The sequence below is a fragment of the Aspergillus ochraceoroseus genome (genome assembly GCF_002846915.1).
Source record: "Aspergillus ochraceoroseus IBT 24754 chromosome Unknown P175scaffold_3, whole genome shotgun sequence".
NCBI lineage: Eukaryota > Fungi > Ascomycota > Eurotiomycetes > Eurotiales > Aspergillaceae > Aspergillus > Aspergillus ochraceoroseus.
Genome location: NW_024468478.1, coordinates 901137 through 915883, shown reverse-complemented (window position 1 = coordinate 915883; position 14747 = coordinate 901137). Strand labels below are relative to the sequence as shown.

The following is a 14747-nucleotide window of genomic DNA, read 5'->3' as shown; positions in this document are numbered from 1 at the left end:
TGCAGCAAGTCAAAATTGCCATCATCTCCACCCACTTTCACTTCTAACCTCGGCTGCCAGCCTCGCTCCTTGCATTATTTACGCTCTATATATACACTGACTGCAACACAACACAAAGCGACTCTCAAATAGAAACCACTAGTATCTATATAACTACACCCATCATGAAAGAAGCCTACGCATACAAGCACTTCAATGTCCAATTCCCACAGCAATATGTTGCTCATGTGGAAATCAACCGTGCAGCCCAGCTGAACGCTTTCTTCGAAGCGTATTATACCCCCCCTTACCTGGTTTTTTTTTTTTTTTTTTTTGTTTGGAAGAAAAGGAAAGAAACCCTACTAACATACTGAGGGGGGCAAAAAAAAAAAAAAAAGAATGTGGATTGAACTCGGCCAACTCTTCAACCAACTATCCATAGATCCCTCCGTTCGAGCAATAGTCCTCACCGGCGCAGGAGACAAAGCCTTCACAGCCGGACTCGACGTCAAAGCCGCATCGCAGGAGTTATTCTCTGATAGCGACGACGACGACGACGACAACAACAACAACAACAACAGGAGCGCCCCCGACGCCGCCCGAAAAGCCGCCCATCTACGTCGCCACATCGCCTCATTCCAAGACTGCATTACGGCCGTCGAGCGGTGCGAGAAACCCGTGATCGTGGCCATGCATGGCTTCTCGCTCGGGCTCGCAATCGACCTGAGCTCAGCATGCGACGTGCGGCTTTGTGCGCGGGACGCCAAGTTCGCCGTGAAGGAGGTGGATATCGGGCTTGCGGCGGATGTTGGGACGTTGAGCCGGTTGCCGAAGATCGTGGGGGATTTCGGCTGGGTCAAGGAGGTGGCGTTGACGGCGCGGATGTTTGGGGCGGAGGAGGCCCAGCGGGTTGGGTTTGTGAGTCGGGTGTTTGAGAATAAGGCAGAGGCTGTTCGGGGGGCCGTGGACTTGGCTGCGTTGATCGCGAGTAAGAGTCCGGTTGCCGTTCAGGGGACCAAGGAGTTGTTGAATTGGTCGCGGGATCATACGGTGCAGGACGGTAAGCCCATGGTCATTCATTCCCTTTCTTTTCTTTTGTTCGGTTCATGGTTGCTCATCTGGAAACAGGCCTCCGATATACAGCTATCTGGAACAGTGCGGCGGTGCAGACCAAGGATGTCTCTGCAGCGTTGCTATCAGGGATTCAGAAACGGAAGCCGACATTTGAGAAGCTTTAGTTAGACTGTATATACAGCTTAGTTCCGTTCACAGTGTACCTGGCGGGATTCCATCATGGCTACGTGGTCATTGAATTTGGACACAATAATGTCTGGTAAACGGGCAGGTAGGCAATAGAAAAAAAAAAACATCCAGTCTGAGTGGGGTATCAAGTAACTATTCACAAGAGACACTATCCAAAGTAAAAGACAGAAAATATCATATATTTATGATTCCACACGATAAAAAAAAACATGATCCCGAGACAAATGTCCAAGTCCTTTCGGTATATTGTAAGGGTAGTAGGTGTTAGTTGGATTTTCTTACATTTGTGATCAGCTCCGATGACAAAAATCACTTCATTTCCTCAAGGACAGCTTTGACCATGCCGCGCTTAGCAACACGGTTGTAGTACTGGGATAAGTTGGGATAATCCTTCTCCGAAAAAGGCCCATTATCCAGAACAATTTCCCTCAGGACCGGCCATAAGGAACAATCGTCAATTCCAAACATAGTTCCTCCCAGATAATGCTGCCCGTGAAGATCTTCTTCCCAAGGGCCTAATTCATCCGAAATTTCTCCGTGGCTTTTCTGGCGTTCACGCCATTTGGCCAGCAGGTCATCGATGTCAGAGAGCCGATCGCCCCCCTGAAGCACATCTAGACCAGGCCGCACCGTCTCTGGAGCTCGCTTCGCCAGATAAGTCATGATCTTAATATCACCAGCAACCTCAGTCCCGTCAGAGTCAATATACAGTGGGAATGCATTCCCTTCTATCTTAGAGTGCACAGCACCAAGGGGTGTAAGATCGTATCTAATGCCATTCTCACTCAAACAGAGCTGAACGCGTAGATTAGCCATCTCGTCCTGGCCCAAAGCCAGCTTTGCGGTACTGGGGGTAACGAAGTTGACCACGTCAAAGCCACCACCATAAACGGCATTCCAGTCAAATTCAATGGCACGATTCTCTTCTCCAAACGCACGAATAAGTCGTTCTGTTGCTTCGGGATTCCCATGGATCACAGGATTAGCTTTCTCTTGGAGTTTTGACACAGCGCCCTGGCCCCAAATAGTATCGCCAGCTGGGTCCAGGAAGGTACCAATGTGTCGAAAGGTAAGTGAAATTCTTTGGCCATCATATGCGCGCTCTTCTACCGACTTCTCTGAGCCCTGGCGCTTATCCGACTTTATGCCATGAAGCCAACGAGTATTGGTCTTCTCTCCCAGGACAAAAAGCGATTCGTGCGGCATGGGCACGCGCTGAGTGACCCTACCAGATCCCTCTTCATTTTCGGAGCCTTTGGCACGGAGGATCATAACACGCTGAGCTCCGAGGCTGACGTTACAAATCGATGAGCCACGGACGATATCAAGTGTCTTGTCGGAGTGGTCGGATATTCGATCCTGTCCATCACGATAAAGCTGGACCAGAACATGATTCAGGGGGTGGTCAAGAATACGTTCCACGATCAGGCGCACCTGATCCACTGTCTGTGTGAAAGGCTGCAGTGGGGGGGATTCATCCGCAGGGTGGCGATATATTGGGATTGAACCATCAGGGGAAGGTTTCCCCTGGACAGCAACTAGACGCGGCACTTGGCCAGACATGTGGTACATCTTTTGCCAGGCCACTTCGTCACGGATCCGCTCAAATGCATTCTCTGGCAGGTCTAAATCGTAGACAATCCGAGAGTCGCCTTCCCCAATGACGTCGCCCGGTCGGCAAATATCCTGTGCTTGTTTCGGTTTCCTGCTTCGGCGATGCTCCCCTCGGGATGAAGATGGCTCGCCCCTGGTATCGGGTCGTTTCGTGCGGCGTACCTTTGTGCGAACCAGTTTGTCTCCTAATTCGGACGTTTGCGCATCGCCAGGCGGTGGTGCGTATCGCGACATATTTCGTGTACGGGTCAAATTTGTGAGCTCCAGGAGGTGTCCTTCGTCGTCAGGCAGTTCAGCCAAAAGGTCGGCAATTCTACGGCGTCTCGCACCTGCTGAAGAAACCTTAGGGCTATCTCGCTCAGGACTCGCTCTAAGATCCGGTTTGACTTCAAGTTCTTCCATAACCCCCTCGATGCCAGCGGGAGCTATCGGCCGTGCGGGCCGGGGCTCACCCTTCCGGGCAATGCAATCGGTTTCCTGCCAATCCAGTTCTTCCAGAAGCTCCTGAGAGGTAATACCATTCGCTCCGTAAATATCTGCCATGCATCGCATGGCTTCTTCGTGACGGGAAAAGTTACGATATCCAAGACAATCTTCGATCAAGGTGACGGAGAAACCGTGACGGACAGCGTCGAGCACGGTAGCGTGCACAGAAGTATTGGAGAGGGAGCCACAGAGATACAGTTCGGTGACAAACCGCGTGCGCAAGGACAAGACTAAACCCGAGGATTGCAAGGCAGAATACTCGGATTTCTCGATCAACGTATCTGAGCCGGCATTTATTGCGGCAAGAACGGGAGCGGGGAACTGGACGCCAGCCGAGTGCGGAAGGCAACAGCGTGGTGACTCAGTTGAAAGAAAGGCTTCCTCATGAATAGGCCCCTCGGGCTCATCATGTGGTAATTGCTTGCTTCTAGTATCTTCCTCCGTGCGATTTAAAACCACAAGGCTTTGGCCATCTGGGCCGATCAGCTGTCTACGTGACTCATAATACGAGCGAACCCAAACAACATCCCCAGTGCGACGAAAGACATTAGTGAGCTGAGAAAGTGAGTCAAGAAAATCCTGTGTGTTGGGGACGTAGAGAGCTCCCGTGTCCCGGACGAAGTCGTTCTGGAAGTCGAGCAAAATGAGGGCTTTTCGGGTCTGGATTTTAGGCAGAGCTCCGAGAGCGGAAAAGAGATTCATTCTTGTCTGCACATGGTCAAGTTAGGAAGGGGAAGGTAAGCGATAGATAGTTGAAATTCGAGGTCCAACAGTCAAGGAACCGGGGGAAGGGTGGTTGGAGACGAGGGCAAGGGCGGAAAAAGGTTGCGAAAGGGAGCAGGGGGGGGGAAGCTGCAGGATAAGAATAAGAATAAGAATAAGAATTGACGGTGGGCTAAAAGATGCGAGATGCTGGCTGAGGGAGGGAGTGAGTCTTAAGTGTACTATTGTTATAATGGAGCTGGTCAAAAGTACCAGATGGTTGAAAAGGATCACGTGGCAACTGAGTGCGCGTCTCTCTTTCCTTCGTTTGTCGTCTACGGAGTACTTTGGGAAGAAAGGTCAAAGTAATGAAGTCAATAAAGAGAGATTGTCTACATCTACATAGTAATTAGTACCTTGTAGGCTTGTACTCCATATCTAGGGAACTATCCGTAACTCCCGTGGATGGAGTTAGTGACACCTCAGGCAGTAAGGCATACCTTGGTCTCCGCGTTTCGAGAGCTGGAGATCCATTTTTGAATCCACGGTTGAGATCCTGAGTAAGAGTCATACTCTGTAGTCTGTACGGAGTACGGAGTACTTTGTAACTAACTAGTTAACTAATAAGAATACTAAATAGTTACTTACTTTGCGCTCCAAGAACTCCGGAGTCGTCCAAAGTTGTCCGGAAGGAATGCACACAGACTCTACGGAGTACAGCAATTCCAATAGAATTCTAGTTGACAAGCACTCTTGAATGAAATCCATCCTAATAATGCATTATTGTAACAACCTTTAGTTAACTAATTGATATAATTCTCCGAATCATGTTTCGTAATCCGACATCGGCCGGGGAGCCCACGACCAACTCCGGGATCACGTGCCTGCCCAGCAACCAGGCTGACCCCAGCGACGACTTTATAATCTTGTCTGCTCCTCGTTGCCAGGTTGGACTTTTCTTCCTTCTTTCTCTTCCTCATCACTCTCAACCTTTTATTCAATTCCCTTCAATCCCCTCTCCCCTCCATCAATCCCCCCCCCCCTTCTTTCACAATGGCTTCTCGTGGTCTTCCCCGTGCCCTCCGTGTGGCCCGTGTCGCCGCCCCCCGGTCCGTCGTCTCCGCCGCTCTCCCCCGGCCCTCTCTGGCAAAGGCTGCTGCTGCTGTCCCCCGTGTCTCAATCCCCTCCGTCCCCGTCCGTGGCGTCAAGACCATCACCTTCGCTGATACCCAGGAGACTGTTTATGAGCGTGAGGACTGGCCCCGTGAGAAGCTCCAGGAGTACTTCAAGAATGACACTCTGGCTCTCATTGGTTACGGTTCCCAGGGTCACGGTCAGGGTCTGAACCTGCGTGACCAGGGCCTCAACGTCATTGTTGGTGTCCGTAAGGATGGTGCTTCCTGGAAGGAGGCCATTCAGGACGGCTGGGTTCCAGGCAAGAACCTGTTCGATGTTACCGAGGCCGTCCAGAAGGGTACCATCGTCATGAACCTGCTCTCCGATGCCGCTCAGTCTGAGACCTGGCCCACTCTGAAGCCCCTCATCACCAAGGGCAAGACCCTCTACTTCTCCCACGGTTTCTCCCCCGTTTTCAAGGACCTCACCAAGGTCGAGGTCCCCACCGATGTTGATGTCATCCTCGTCGCCCCCAAGGGTTCCGGCCGTACCGTCCGCTCCCTCTTCCGTGAGGGCCGTGGTATCAACTCCTCAATTGCCGTTTACCAGGATGTGACTGGCAACGCCAAGGAGAAGGCCATTGCCATGGGTGTCGCTGTCGGTTCTGGCTACCTGTACGAGACCACCTTCGAGAAGGAGGTCTACTCCGATCTCTACGGTGAGCGTGGCTGTCTCATGGGTGGTATCCACGGTATGTTCCTTGCCCAGTACGAGGTTCTCCGTGAGCGTGGCCACAGCCCCTCTGAGGCCTTCAACGAGACCGTCGAGGAGGCCACTCAGTCCCTCTACCCTCTGATTGGTGCCAACGGTATGGACTGGATGTACGCTGCCTGCTCCACCACCGCCCGCCGTGGTGCCATCGACTGGTCCAGCCGCTTCAAGGACACCCTGAAGCCCGTCTTCAACGACCTCTACGACAGCGTGCACAACGGCAGCGAGACCAAGCGCTCTCTGGAATACAACTCCCAGAAGGATTACCGCGAGAAGTACGAGAAGGAGATGCAGGACATCCGTGATCTCGAGATCTGGCGCGCCGGAAAGGCTGTTCGGTAAGCTTTTTTTTTTCCCTCCCAACCTTTTTACTGCATGAATAGTGATGCTAACAAATGACTAGTTCTCTCCGCCCTGAGAGCAAGAAATAAATTAATGAGTTGTGTTCAATCCTGGGTTGGGAAAAGTTACGAATGTACCATGAATTGATTTCATTTATGTTTGTTAGATAATAATATTGGAATTGAATCCATTTCCTTGCAGCAACGAATCCACCTGTATAACCAACCAGGTATCCCAAGGGTACTAAAAGATTTCCACGCGAGAGATCATTCATTGATAGTGGTTACTAGTCCACTCGGCTCGGAATTCAATGGATCAACGGCGGGCTCCGATTCCGACTCCCTCGGTCCAGCTCTTTAGCTCCTTATATTTGTAGTACTGACTCACTCTCCGATCTAGGAACAACAAGCTGTCTTGGAAATCAACTCTCTCAGTACAAAGTATTAAAGTATCATATCTATCTATCCTGAGCCAAATATCAAGTCAAAATGACCAACCCCTCCGTCGCCGCACAATCCCTCACGCCGGACGCCGTGCACGCTGCGTACAGCATCATCCAGCCGTACATCCATCGCACCCCGCTCCTCACCTGCCAAACCCTCAACAAGATCGCCTCGACACCGCAGTCGCCTGACGCTCTGGTCGGAACCCCCTTTGAAGGCCAACCCCCCGCCCAGCCCACGATCAACTTCTTCTTCAAATGCGAAAACTACCAGCGCATTGGAGCATTCAAGGCCCGCGGGGCCTTTCATGCGTTGCTCCGACTGATCGAGGAGCGCGGCGAGGACGCAGTAAGAGAGAAGGGAGTGACCACACATAGTTCCGGTTTGTCACTTCACCCAAAACCCCCGGAATGGAATGAAGGGGGAAGCTAATTCCCTCTCTCTCTCTCTCTCTCTCTCGCCTAAAAAGGAAACCACGCCCAGGCTCTCGCCCTCGCCGCATCAACCCTCAACATCCCCGCTTACATCGTCATGCCTCGCATCAGCACTCCCTCGAAAATTGCGGGGACACAGTCCCACGGTGCGGAGGTGATCCTCAGCGGGTCCACCAGTACCGAGCGCGAAGCTGTCGTGGCAGAGGTGCAGGCGCGCACGGGGGCAATTCTCGTCCCGCCCTACGATGACTTCAACATTATCTGCGGACAGGGCACAACCGCACTGGAGATCTACGAGCAGTATGCGGGCGCGGTGCGCGAGGAGCCCAAGTTGAGCGTGCATGCGTGCGCGAAGAACGACATCGATGCCGTGATCACCCCGGTTGGTGGTGGCGGGCTGAACGCTGGCGTGACGACCTTCTTCGCGGATAAAGGGACGAAGGTCTTTGGCGCGGAGCCCAGTTTCGAAGGCGCGGATGACTGCTGCCGCGGGCTGCAGGCAGGGAAGCGGGTCGACGCCGTGAAGACGTTGACTATTGCCGATGGGTTGCGGACCCCCGTGGGCTTGTTGAATTGGGAGGTGATTTCGGATCGGACGAAGCATGCCGGTGTATTCGCTGTGACGGAGGAGCAGATCAAGGCGGCCATGCGGCTGGTGCTGGAGCGCATGAAGGTCTTTGTGGAGCCGAGTGCCGTCGTTGGCCTGGCGGCTTGCTTGTATAACGAGGACTTCCGAAGGCTTGTTGAGAAGGAGGCTCCACAGGGGTGGGATGTCGGTGTTGTCTTTAGCGGTGGTAATACTACTGTGGAGGCAATTGGGAAGCTGTTTGGCTGATTTCTTGAACATGCTAATACATCTACCGAACGCGGGCTGATAGACATGAACTAGTTATAGACCGAATGATTTATAACACAACATGCACTGCACTATGCACCAACCCTTGGAACAAGTGAAAAGCACGCGATACCCGCAAGTTGTAATTGCAGGCTGACAAGCTGTGATTATTCCCCCGCACTTTGCTCAGAAACGGATAAATCAGTTAAAAAGTAACCCCATCTCGTCCAACCTGGAATACAAACTGGCCTCCATCAAGTCTCTTGACCCCCTCCAGAACCCTCCGTGGCCAATCTTCTCGCCCCCATCCATTCACACTTCCTACAAACTTCCCTTGCATGACAACTTCGTGGCGCATCTGCGCGTCCTTCTGGGCGTCACGAATACTCATCGTAGGCGGGAAGGGCCGAACCATGTCCCGCTGGACAACAAGTCGTAGAGTTGGAAACAGCCCCCAAGGGGGAGGGAGAGAAGATCGAAACGAGACCATGTTTGGGAGAACCGTGTCCAGGGGGTTATAGGCATCCAACGGTGCTCCGGGTTTTCCCACTGACTTCCCCGCCAAGGACGTGCTTGTATAAATAATAGCACAGTCGAATAGTCGCTGCACCCGCTTCAAGGCAGTAACTAGATCCGCGTACATGTCTGCGAGGTAAAAGCTTTTTTGCTCTCGCCGTTCGCGTTCGAGTTCATCGATGGGACGCCCGATGTCTTCGGTGCGTGCGACTTCATCCTGTAGTTTGTCCTGCCAGTAAAAGGCCGTGGCGCTGTCTACGATTATAGAGTGCACCCGTCGGTTGGCTGACACATGGCGAGACAGGTCTAGGAGGTACGTGTCCAGGGACTGTAGTGTGTAAAGTAAAGCTAACGACGACTGCGGTCGGAATACGTGGACATGTTGTAGAGAGGCAAGAAGCAAAGCCTCAAGACATTGATCCATTGTCGGATTAACGGTCCTTCCTGGGATATCACCCACAGGTGTAGTTTCGGGTTTCTTCCGCAGTTTGTCCTCGACGATTCCGCGAGCGATGTTTCGCAGGCGTTCGGCATCGAATCTACCATCTGCATCAATGAAGACGACGGCAGCAGCATGACCACCTAGTATGATTCCACTGTATTTGGGCGGCAATACCGCGAGAGCAGTCAAATAGTAGATCAACTGGGATTTTCCAGCTGCGGACGATGTGCTCGAGATCTCTAGGACAGGATTCGTGGGATTGACATAAAGCAGAGGCTGAATTGGCGCTTCGGAGTGCGTATGAAGGGTGCTCTGCTCTATGATATGCTGCTCAGATGGCGGTCGAACGGTCGATGGCATGAATATCTCCAGGAGTCCATCAATAGGCGCTACACCCAACTGGCTGGCCCGGCCCGTTCGAGTACTCTCTACATTCTCATAATATAGAGCCCTCAAGTCGCGCAGTAACTGAGAGAGATACGTAAGCACACTTGAATATCCAAGGAATGTGTCTTTTCGGGACTCTCAAGGACAAAAATTATCTATTTTTCCCCAAAGGCCGGATACATAAGCATCAACATACCTCATCCAGACCCTCTTCATGCACCTCCTGCAGCAGCTTTTCCCCGAAACTGGCGGCCATTGACGGAGCCTTGCAGTCGAGGGTTAACGAATCTAGTAAACATTGCAAATTTCAAGCAATGTTATCCATGAGGCGAGGCCCAGTAGGTCAAATAACTAGCAACAACTGTAGAATCAACGAGTACTCCGTCCATCGTGTGAAGAACGGACGGGATTTGGAGGATGGTGGAATCGGCAGCTTCGCTCCGAGAAATTGTTCCGCTTCATCCTTCATCCACCATCTCGTTTCACTCCATATCTTTCTCCACAAACATCCAACCTATACTGAAAGCATCACGCATTTAATACCCGCTTCTAATTCTATCCCGAAGAAAAACCACGCTCAATGGCGCCCCTCGTTCCCGTATTCTCCGCCGCTGCCCTTCCAGATCATGTCAACATCGTCTCGAGAAACTTCAAGGAAAAGCTTCGCAAGGGCGGTCCGGTAGAGCTTGAAAAGTGCAAGCTTCTGGAAATGGTGCAGTACTCCTGTAATCCTCCACAGGATGGCATCCCAAAGCCTGGTGTGGTAGTCTGCAAACCAGTGGTGCGATTGTTCAGACGGTATGGCATGTCTCCCTGGGAGGGGTTGGTGCTAGGTTACCAAACTAAGATTTCTTCTTCAGATGTGCAGGAGGGTTGACCGTTGAGACGACCGCATGGGAACCTATTCGACAAGCTGAAGAAGATGCAAAGCGTGAACGTGACGCGAAAAATAATATGAAGGCATAATCCCTGCTACAGGTCCATCGCATTGCATTTACGGAGTTAGGGACTGGAGTTTGGATGTTCATAACGAAACAGGACATAGGAGCGGGTTACTTGAATGATATTGAAATATGCTTCATATGGGTATCGTACCAAATATGCTATAAGAATAATAGGGGAATGAAAACACCAAAACGCCACGCTGCTGTTGGTTTCGAGTCACCGCTGCCCATGCCTCTCATGTACGCACCCAGCCATCAACTCTCGATATATTCGGGGGGTTCTTCGGATCGCCTGGTTTTTCCTCCGGTCTTCGCCTCCCCGACATCGCACTGCGACGCCAAAGGTCTCGTTCGCAGTTTATAACAGGTGGTAACTCTATACCAAGCAACCCTTTGGACCTGGCTAGTTTCGCCTCCGTTTCGGGAGCTGCCCCTGAGTCGATATCCATAGTAGAAGGGGCAAGATAATTCTTCGCAGCCTTCTTGGATAGTCCCTTGATGGTTTTTTCAAACATACTATCCAGACTCTCCATCCTCCGGCCCCATGTTTTCTTGTCGCGACCAGCTGAACCAAGCTGATTATCTTTATATGCTGCTCGTGCGAGTTTGCGCAAGGCTTCCTCCCCATGGCGTCCATCCTCTGCTGCTTGCTCACGGATTTTACGCGGATCTCGTTCTCGCTCAGTGAAGACGGGTGTGTGGCGGTAGGTGTGTTTGCTAGGGAACTCGGGGAAATGGGCGGGAATATATGGACTCCTAACACGATCATCTTCACCACTTAATTGCGGTCCGAGGGAAGGTAAACTTTTGAAGTTTTCCTCTTCTGGTGGAGGGCTTGGTAGCTGTGATGCCGCAGGTTCACGTTTTGGTAGTGGTTCTAGGTGCGGGAGAAGTGAGTCCACAGGCAAGGAGTGTCTCTTCAAGGCGTATTCGAAATCCTGGGGTATAGGCTGTAGACGGCGACTCGAGAGCATTGAAATGCGCACATACGACGCGAGCTTCATAAGATCTATCATGAATGTCCAAGTCAATATCATACATCCTCCAACTGGATCTCCATCCAAATGTATCATCACATACACTCCTCCGCTGCATTGCGGAAACTATCAAGCGCGGCGGGATCGGCCAAATCGAATCCACAGTCTCGGAGCGACTGTCCAATAGTGCGATTCATCATATGGTCGACGTAGGAGTCATCGGTGATAGCGGGTTCCAGCAGACCTGGATTAATGGCATTCTGGAGACGGTGATGGTGATGATATAGATGCTTGACTCGCTTGGTGTCAGACTCAGCCAGCTGTTCAGAGAGCGACGATGATGGCCGCTTAACGGCTGGCTCAGAGGAGAGCATGGCGGTGGGCTGGTAATGTTGTGATGAAGACACACAAGGACGGCGATACTGACAACACCAAATCCGTCTCGCTTCACGTGACTGTAAAGAAGGTCGGCCTGAGGCACCGGTGAGCTGTGGAAATCAAGCCGAAGAATCAAGGAGAATAAACCGATATGCGCCAAAAAATTATCTAGAATAAAGTAAGTACATAGTGAGTAATATATGGGTGTAATCAAGTCCTCCCTCAATTCCCTCCCGTTGTCGTAGGATTAATCCATCTGGCCGCTACCAGTCAGGCCACTCACGACAAGTCGCTTACTGTACCGTGCCGGATCGGAAAGCTTCACCCTCGACCTGACGTCCAACATCCACCACTCGTCTCCTCCTCTCCTCTCTCCACCTCCAAACCACCAACGCAAAGCAGGCCTTTTTCTCTGCTCCGTCCTTTCTTGGATCCTCCCACTCTCTCTAAATTAGCCATACAACCATCGCAATGGCTGCCCCCATCGCCCCCATCACCGGCGTACGTTCCCGAAATCCCCACCTTAACGACCTTTTGACTCCCACGAACCCCTTCAAGGGCAGAGTAGGAAGATTAGGAAGACCTTCACTAACAATTCCCCCTGGGTATACAGATGCTCCGCCGCAACCTGGTCCTCGACCTGAGCACCGCCTTCGGTGAGTTCTCTTCCATCGCGATCATTCCCAGCCTACCCGCGCGAAGCTCGGCAAATGTGCAATGCGGCCACGACTTTGCGGGATAGGATTACATGGACATTTTACCAGGACAAACACTAACCGGTTTCTCGTCGGTATATATGTATATAGGTTTCGGTACCACTTTCGGCTACCTCTGGTGGTACGGTATGTCAACCATTCCCTCCCTCTCTCTCTCTCTCTCTCTCTCTCTCTCTCTCTCTCTCTCTCTCTGTTTTCCATATTGAGAATGACTCTATTCCTTGGATTATTCTGACTCTACCAGGCTACCACCTCCCCCGCGTCCAGGCCCGCGACAGCTACTACACCCGTCTGGAGGCCGAGCGCGCTGCTAGCCAGGCATAGATCCCTCGAGAAACGTCAATTCGTCAATTAGCCAGTCAACCCGCAGTCTCGTCGAATGTCAATGCGATTCTGAAGTTCACCGATGGTCAAGATACAGAGGTGGCGTTGGAAGGATATGTTCCGGCACATCGTCAATGAAAGCCCGAGTCATCATTACACTGTTCAGTTCTGGTCTGGGCTGGTCTAGGCTTCTTGTCTGGGAGGCTGTCTAATTGATTATTCAATGGGATGGAGAACGAAATGAGAAAGAAATGTTAGACTCCCTATCTACTACCGCTTAGGTTTCCTTTGTGCCTGTCTGTCAGTTGTATATATACACTTGTGCTCCGAATCCGCGGCTGTACTACTTGACTTGTCTCTCGTAGATACGTACTTGTCTCCTCCTAGGTCTCTCGACGTACACAGAACAACTGGTATGAAAAGGGCGTGGGAACCCGGTCCACTCCGCTCACGGTCACTACCTGAGTATTTCAATAACCACCTTACCTACGATATGAATATATATATATATATATATGTATGTATGTATGTATGTATGTATGTATGTAGAAAAAGAGCATCCTCGCAAGCTCGTCCATTCATTGCATTCATCAGGGAATCTATCCAGTCGCTAAAAAATTAATTCAAAGTGAGATGAAATACCACCATGAGGAGAAATCCCCATGCTGATGCAAAGGTAACCACCCATCCGTTTCTTGCACAATCAGCCCCAATCGAATCCTTCGTGCACGGTCGTCAGACGCTCGACTTTTTAGAGGGGGGTTCTCGACAGAGAAAAAGCAATATCTCTGTTCTCGGGAAATAAAACCGTCCGTTAAAAAAGAGCCGCCTCCCATCAGGCAATACAATACTTATTGCATCACATTCTCATACTGGACGCCACGGACACTACCACCGGCCATGCTTGTGCGAACATTCCGCTTAAACGAGTCTCGGTTTTGTCGTAGGTCTTCGGCAGCTTCTTTGTTCAGAGGATCGGAGGCATTCGGTTCAAGGAAGAGGAACTATCGTCTCGCGTCAGTAACATGACCCCCGTCCTCCCTCCCCCCCCAAAACAAAAAAGCCCAGCCCAGTATATGAATGTGAATAAAGGAAAGGGAGACCAACCTGCATCCCCACAATAACGGCATTCAAATTCAACACGGGCTTCCAGTCCTCCCGGAGAATATTCAAACAAACATTCCCTTCCAAGTCGATATTCGGATGGTAGATCTTCTGGGTACATTTGACCTTGGGCGGATCGTGCGGGAAGTTCTGGTTAACGGAGAAAGTGAAATGGAAGGAGCCGCCTTTGTAGAGGCCCTCATCGGGCGCGATGGTCAAGGTGAAATTCAGGATGTCGTCGGGGTTAGGGAAGGCCATTTTCATTGTGCTTCCGAGGGTGAGTTCTTGGAGATCTAGAGCAAAGCAGGCGTTAGCAAGGCTGGATGGAATGCAGCCTGAGCATCGGAGAAAGACGCAGGGGGGTGCCCGGTAAAGAGCAAGGAGTACATACCGCGCTGCACACGCAGCTGGGCTGCAGTGACCTTCTTTTTCTTCTTTCCGGCAGCGCCTTCGGCATTCTCAGCCTGCTGCTGCTGTTGTTTCTGTATTGGTTTACAAGGAATCCCCGCGTTAGCTGTGTTTTGGGGTTCTTTGATGGGATTATGCTTTCAGTTGGTCGCTCTGTGAATGAACAGGTAGACGCAGGGCCTCATACCATGGACCAGATTTTCAACATCTTGAATACTGGGTGTAATAACAGCGCCGTCTGAAAGCGTTCCGGGGTATAGAGAAGGAGGTGGTGAAGCGTCGCGGACGATAGAGGGTCCAGCGGGAGGAGGGGAGATCCAGGAAGGCGGGGTTTGGTGGCTAGGAAACGGCCGTCGCCACTGGAACTTGAGTCAGCCAGACTCACTCGTTTATCAAGCAGGAATCAGATGAATGAAGTCTTGTACTTACACGGTTGAAGAGAGGAAAAAGACTGGGCTGCGTATAGAAAGTCAGAGAACGAAGACCAGAGCCTGGACTTGGCAGATGGAGGAACCGGGCGGCGGGTGGAGCCGTCGGCCTGACGGCATGCAAGAACTCATAAGCTG

The 14747-nt window shown here is 51.5% G+C and overlaps 7 protein-coding genes across 7 annotated transcripts; 4 read left to right on the top strand and 3 right to left on the bottom strand.

The window, feature by feature from the left end:
- Positions 1-164: 164 nt before the first annotated feature.
- Positions 165-1217, top strand: P175DRAFT_0434170 (enoyl-CoA hydratase/isomerase family protein; the record flags this gene model as incomplete). The annotated part of the gene is made up of 3 exons (XM_040893643.1): positions 165-271; positions 378-1039; positions 1108-1217. The coding sequence occupies 3 exons, from the start codon at positions 165-167 to the stop codon at positions 1215-1217; spliced, it is 879 nt and encodes a 292-aa protein (XP_040752951.1).
- A 334-nt stretch (positions 1218-1551) lies between these two features.
- Positions 1552-4044, bottom strand: P175DRAFT_0435033 (isochorismatase family protein family; the record flags this gene model as incomplete). Its single annotated transcript, XM_040893703.1, has 1 exon — positions 1552-4044. The coding sequence occupies one exon, from the start codon at positions 4042-4044 to the stop codon at positions 1552-1554; it is 2493 nt and encodes an 830-aa protein (XP_040752950.1).
- Positions 4045-4903: 859 nt separating this feature from the next.
- On the top strand, positions 4904-6473 carry P175DRAFT_0500454 (Ketol-acid reductoisomerase). The gene is made up of 2 exons (XM_040896960.1): positions 4904-6269; positions 6335-6473. Exons 1-2 carry the CDS (start codon positions 5098-5100, stop codon positions 6360-6362), a joined length of 1200 nt encoding a protein of 399 aa, XP_040752949.1. The 5' UTR covers positions 4904-5097; the 3' UTR covers positions 6363-6473.
- Positions 6474-6761: 288 nt separating this feature from the next.
- On the top strand, positions 6762-7985 carry P175DRAFT_0434836 (threonine/serine dehydratase; the record flags this gene model as incomplete). Its single annotated transcript, XM_040893693.1, has 2 exons — positions 6762-7098; positions 7186-7985. 2 exons carry the CDS (start codon positions 6762-6764, stop codon positions 7983-7985), a joined length of 1137 nt encoding a protein of 378 aa, XP_040752948.1.
- Positions 7986-8190: 205 nt separating this feature from the next.
- P175DRAFT_0508514 (uncharacterized protein) lies at positions 8191-11625 on the bottom strand (the record flags this gene model as incomplete). The annotated part of the gene is made up of 7 exons (XM_040898356.1): positions 8191-9411; positions 9527-9595; positions 9817-9849; positions 9980-10159; positions 10241-10299; positions 10519-11283; positions 11355-11625. 7 exons carry the CDS (start codon positions 11623-11625, stop codon positions 8191-8193), a joined length of 2598 nt encoding a protein of 865 aa, XP_040752947.1.
- A 475-nt stretch (positions 11626-12100) lies between these two features.
- P175DRAFT_0434081 (cytochrome c oxidase subunit VIIa) lies at positions 12101-12669 on the top strand (the record flags this gene model as incomplete). The annotated part of the gene is made up of 4 exons (XM_040893635.1): positions 12101-12130; positions 12243-12285; positions 12436-12471; positions 12590-12669. 4 exons carry the CDS (start codon positions 12101-12103, stop codon positions 12667-12669), a joined length of 189 nt encoding a protein of 62 aa, XP_040752946.1.
- Positions 12670-13215: 546 nt separating this feature from the next.
- P175DRAFT_0500445 (NEDD8-conjugating protein UBC12) lies at positions 13216-14711 on the bottom strand. Its single transcript, XM_040896959.1, has 5 exons — positions 14611-14711; positions 14369-14540; positions 14165-14255; positions 13777-14066; positions 13216-13673 (listed from the first exon to the last, which is right to left on the bottom strand). The coding sequence occupies exons 2-5, from the start codon at positions 14387-14389 to the stop codon at positions 13521-13523; spliced, it is 555 nt and encodes a 184-aa protein (XP_040752945.1). The 5' UTR covers positions 14390-14540; positions 14611-14711; the 3' UTR covers positions 13216-13520.
- Between the last annotated feature and the right edge of the window lie 36 nt (positions 14712-14747).

Coding starts and splice junctions, on each gene's coding strand:
- P175DRAFT_0500454 (XM_040896960.1), top strand. CDS start 5,098: ATGGCTTCTCGTGGTCTTCCCCGTGCCCTCCGTGTGGCCCGTGTCGCC. Junction 6,270..6,334: donor CGCGCCGGAAAGGCTGTTCG/GTAAGCTTTTTT, acceptor ACAAATGACTAG/TTCTCTCCGCCCTGAGAGCA.
- P175DRAFT_0500445 (XM_040896959.1), bottom strand. CDS start 14,389: ATGTTGAAAATCTGGTCCATG. Junction 14,256..14,368: donor TGTTGAAAATCTGGTCCATG/GTATGAGGCCCT, acceptor AAACCAATACAG/AAACAACAGCAGCAGCAGGC. Junction 14,067..14,164: donor CCAGCTGCGTGTGCAGCGCG/GTATGTACTCCT, acceptor GCTTTGCTCTAG/ATCTCCAAGAACTCACCCTC.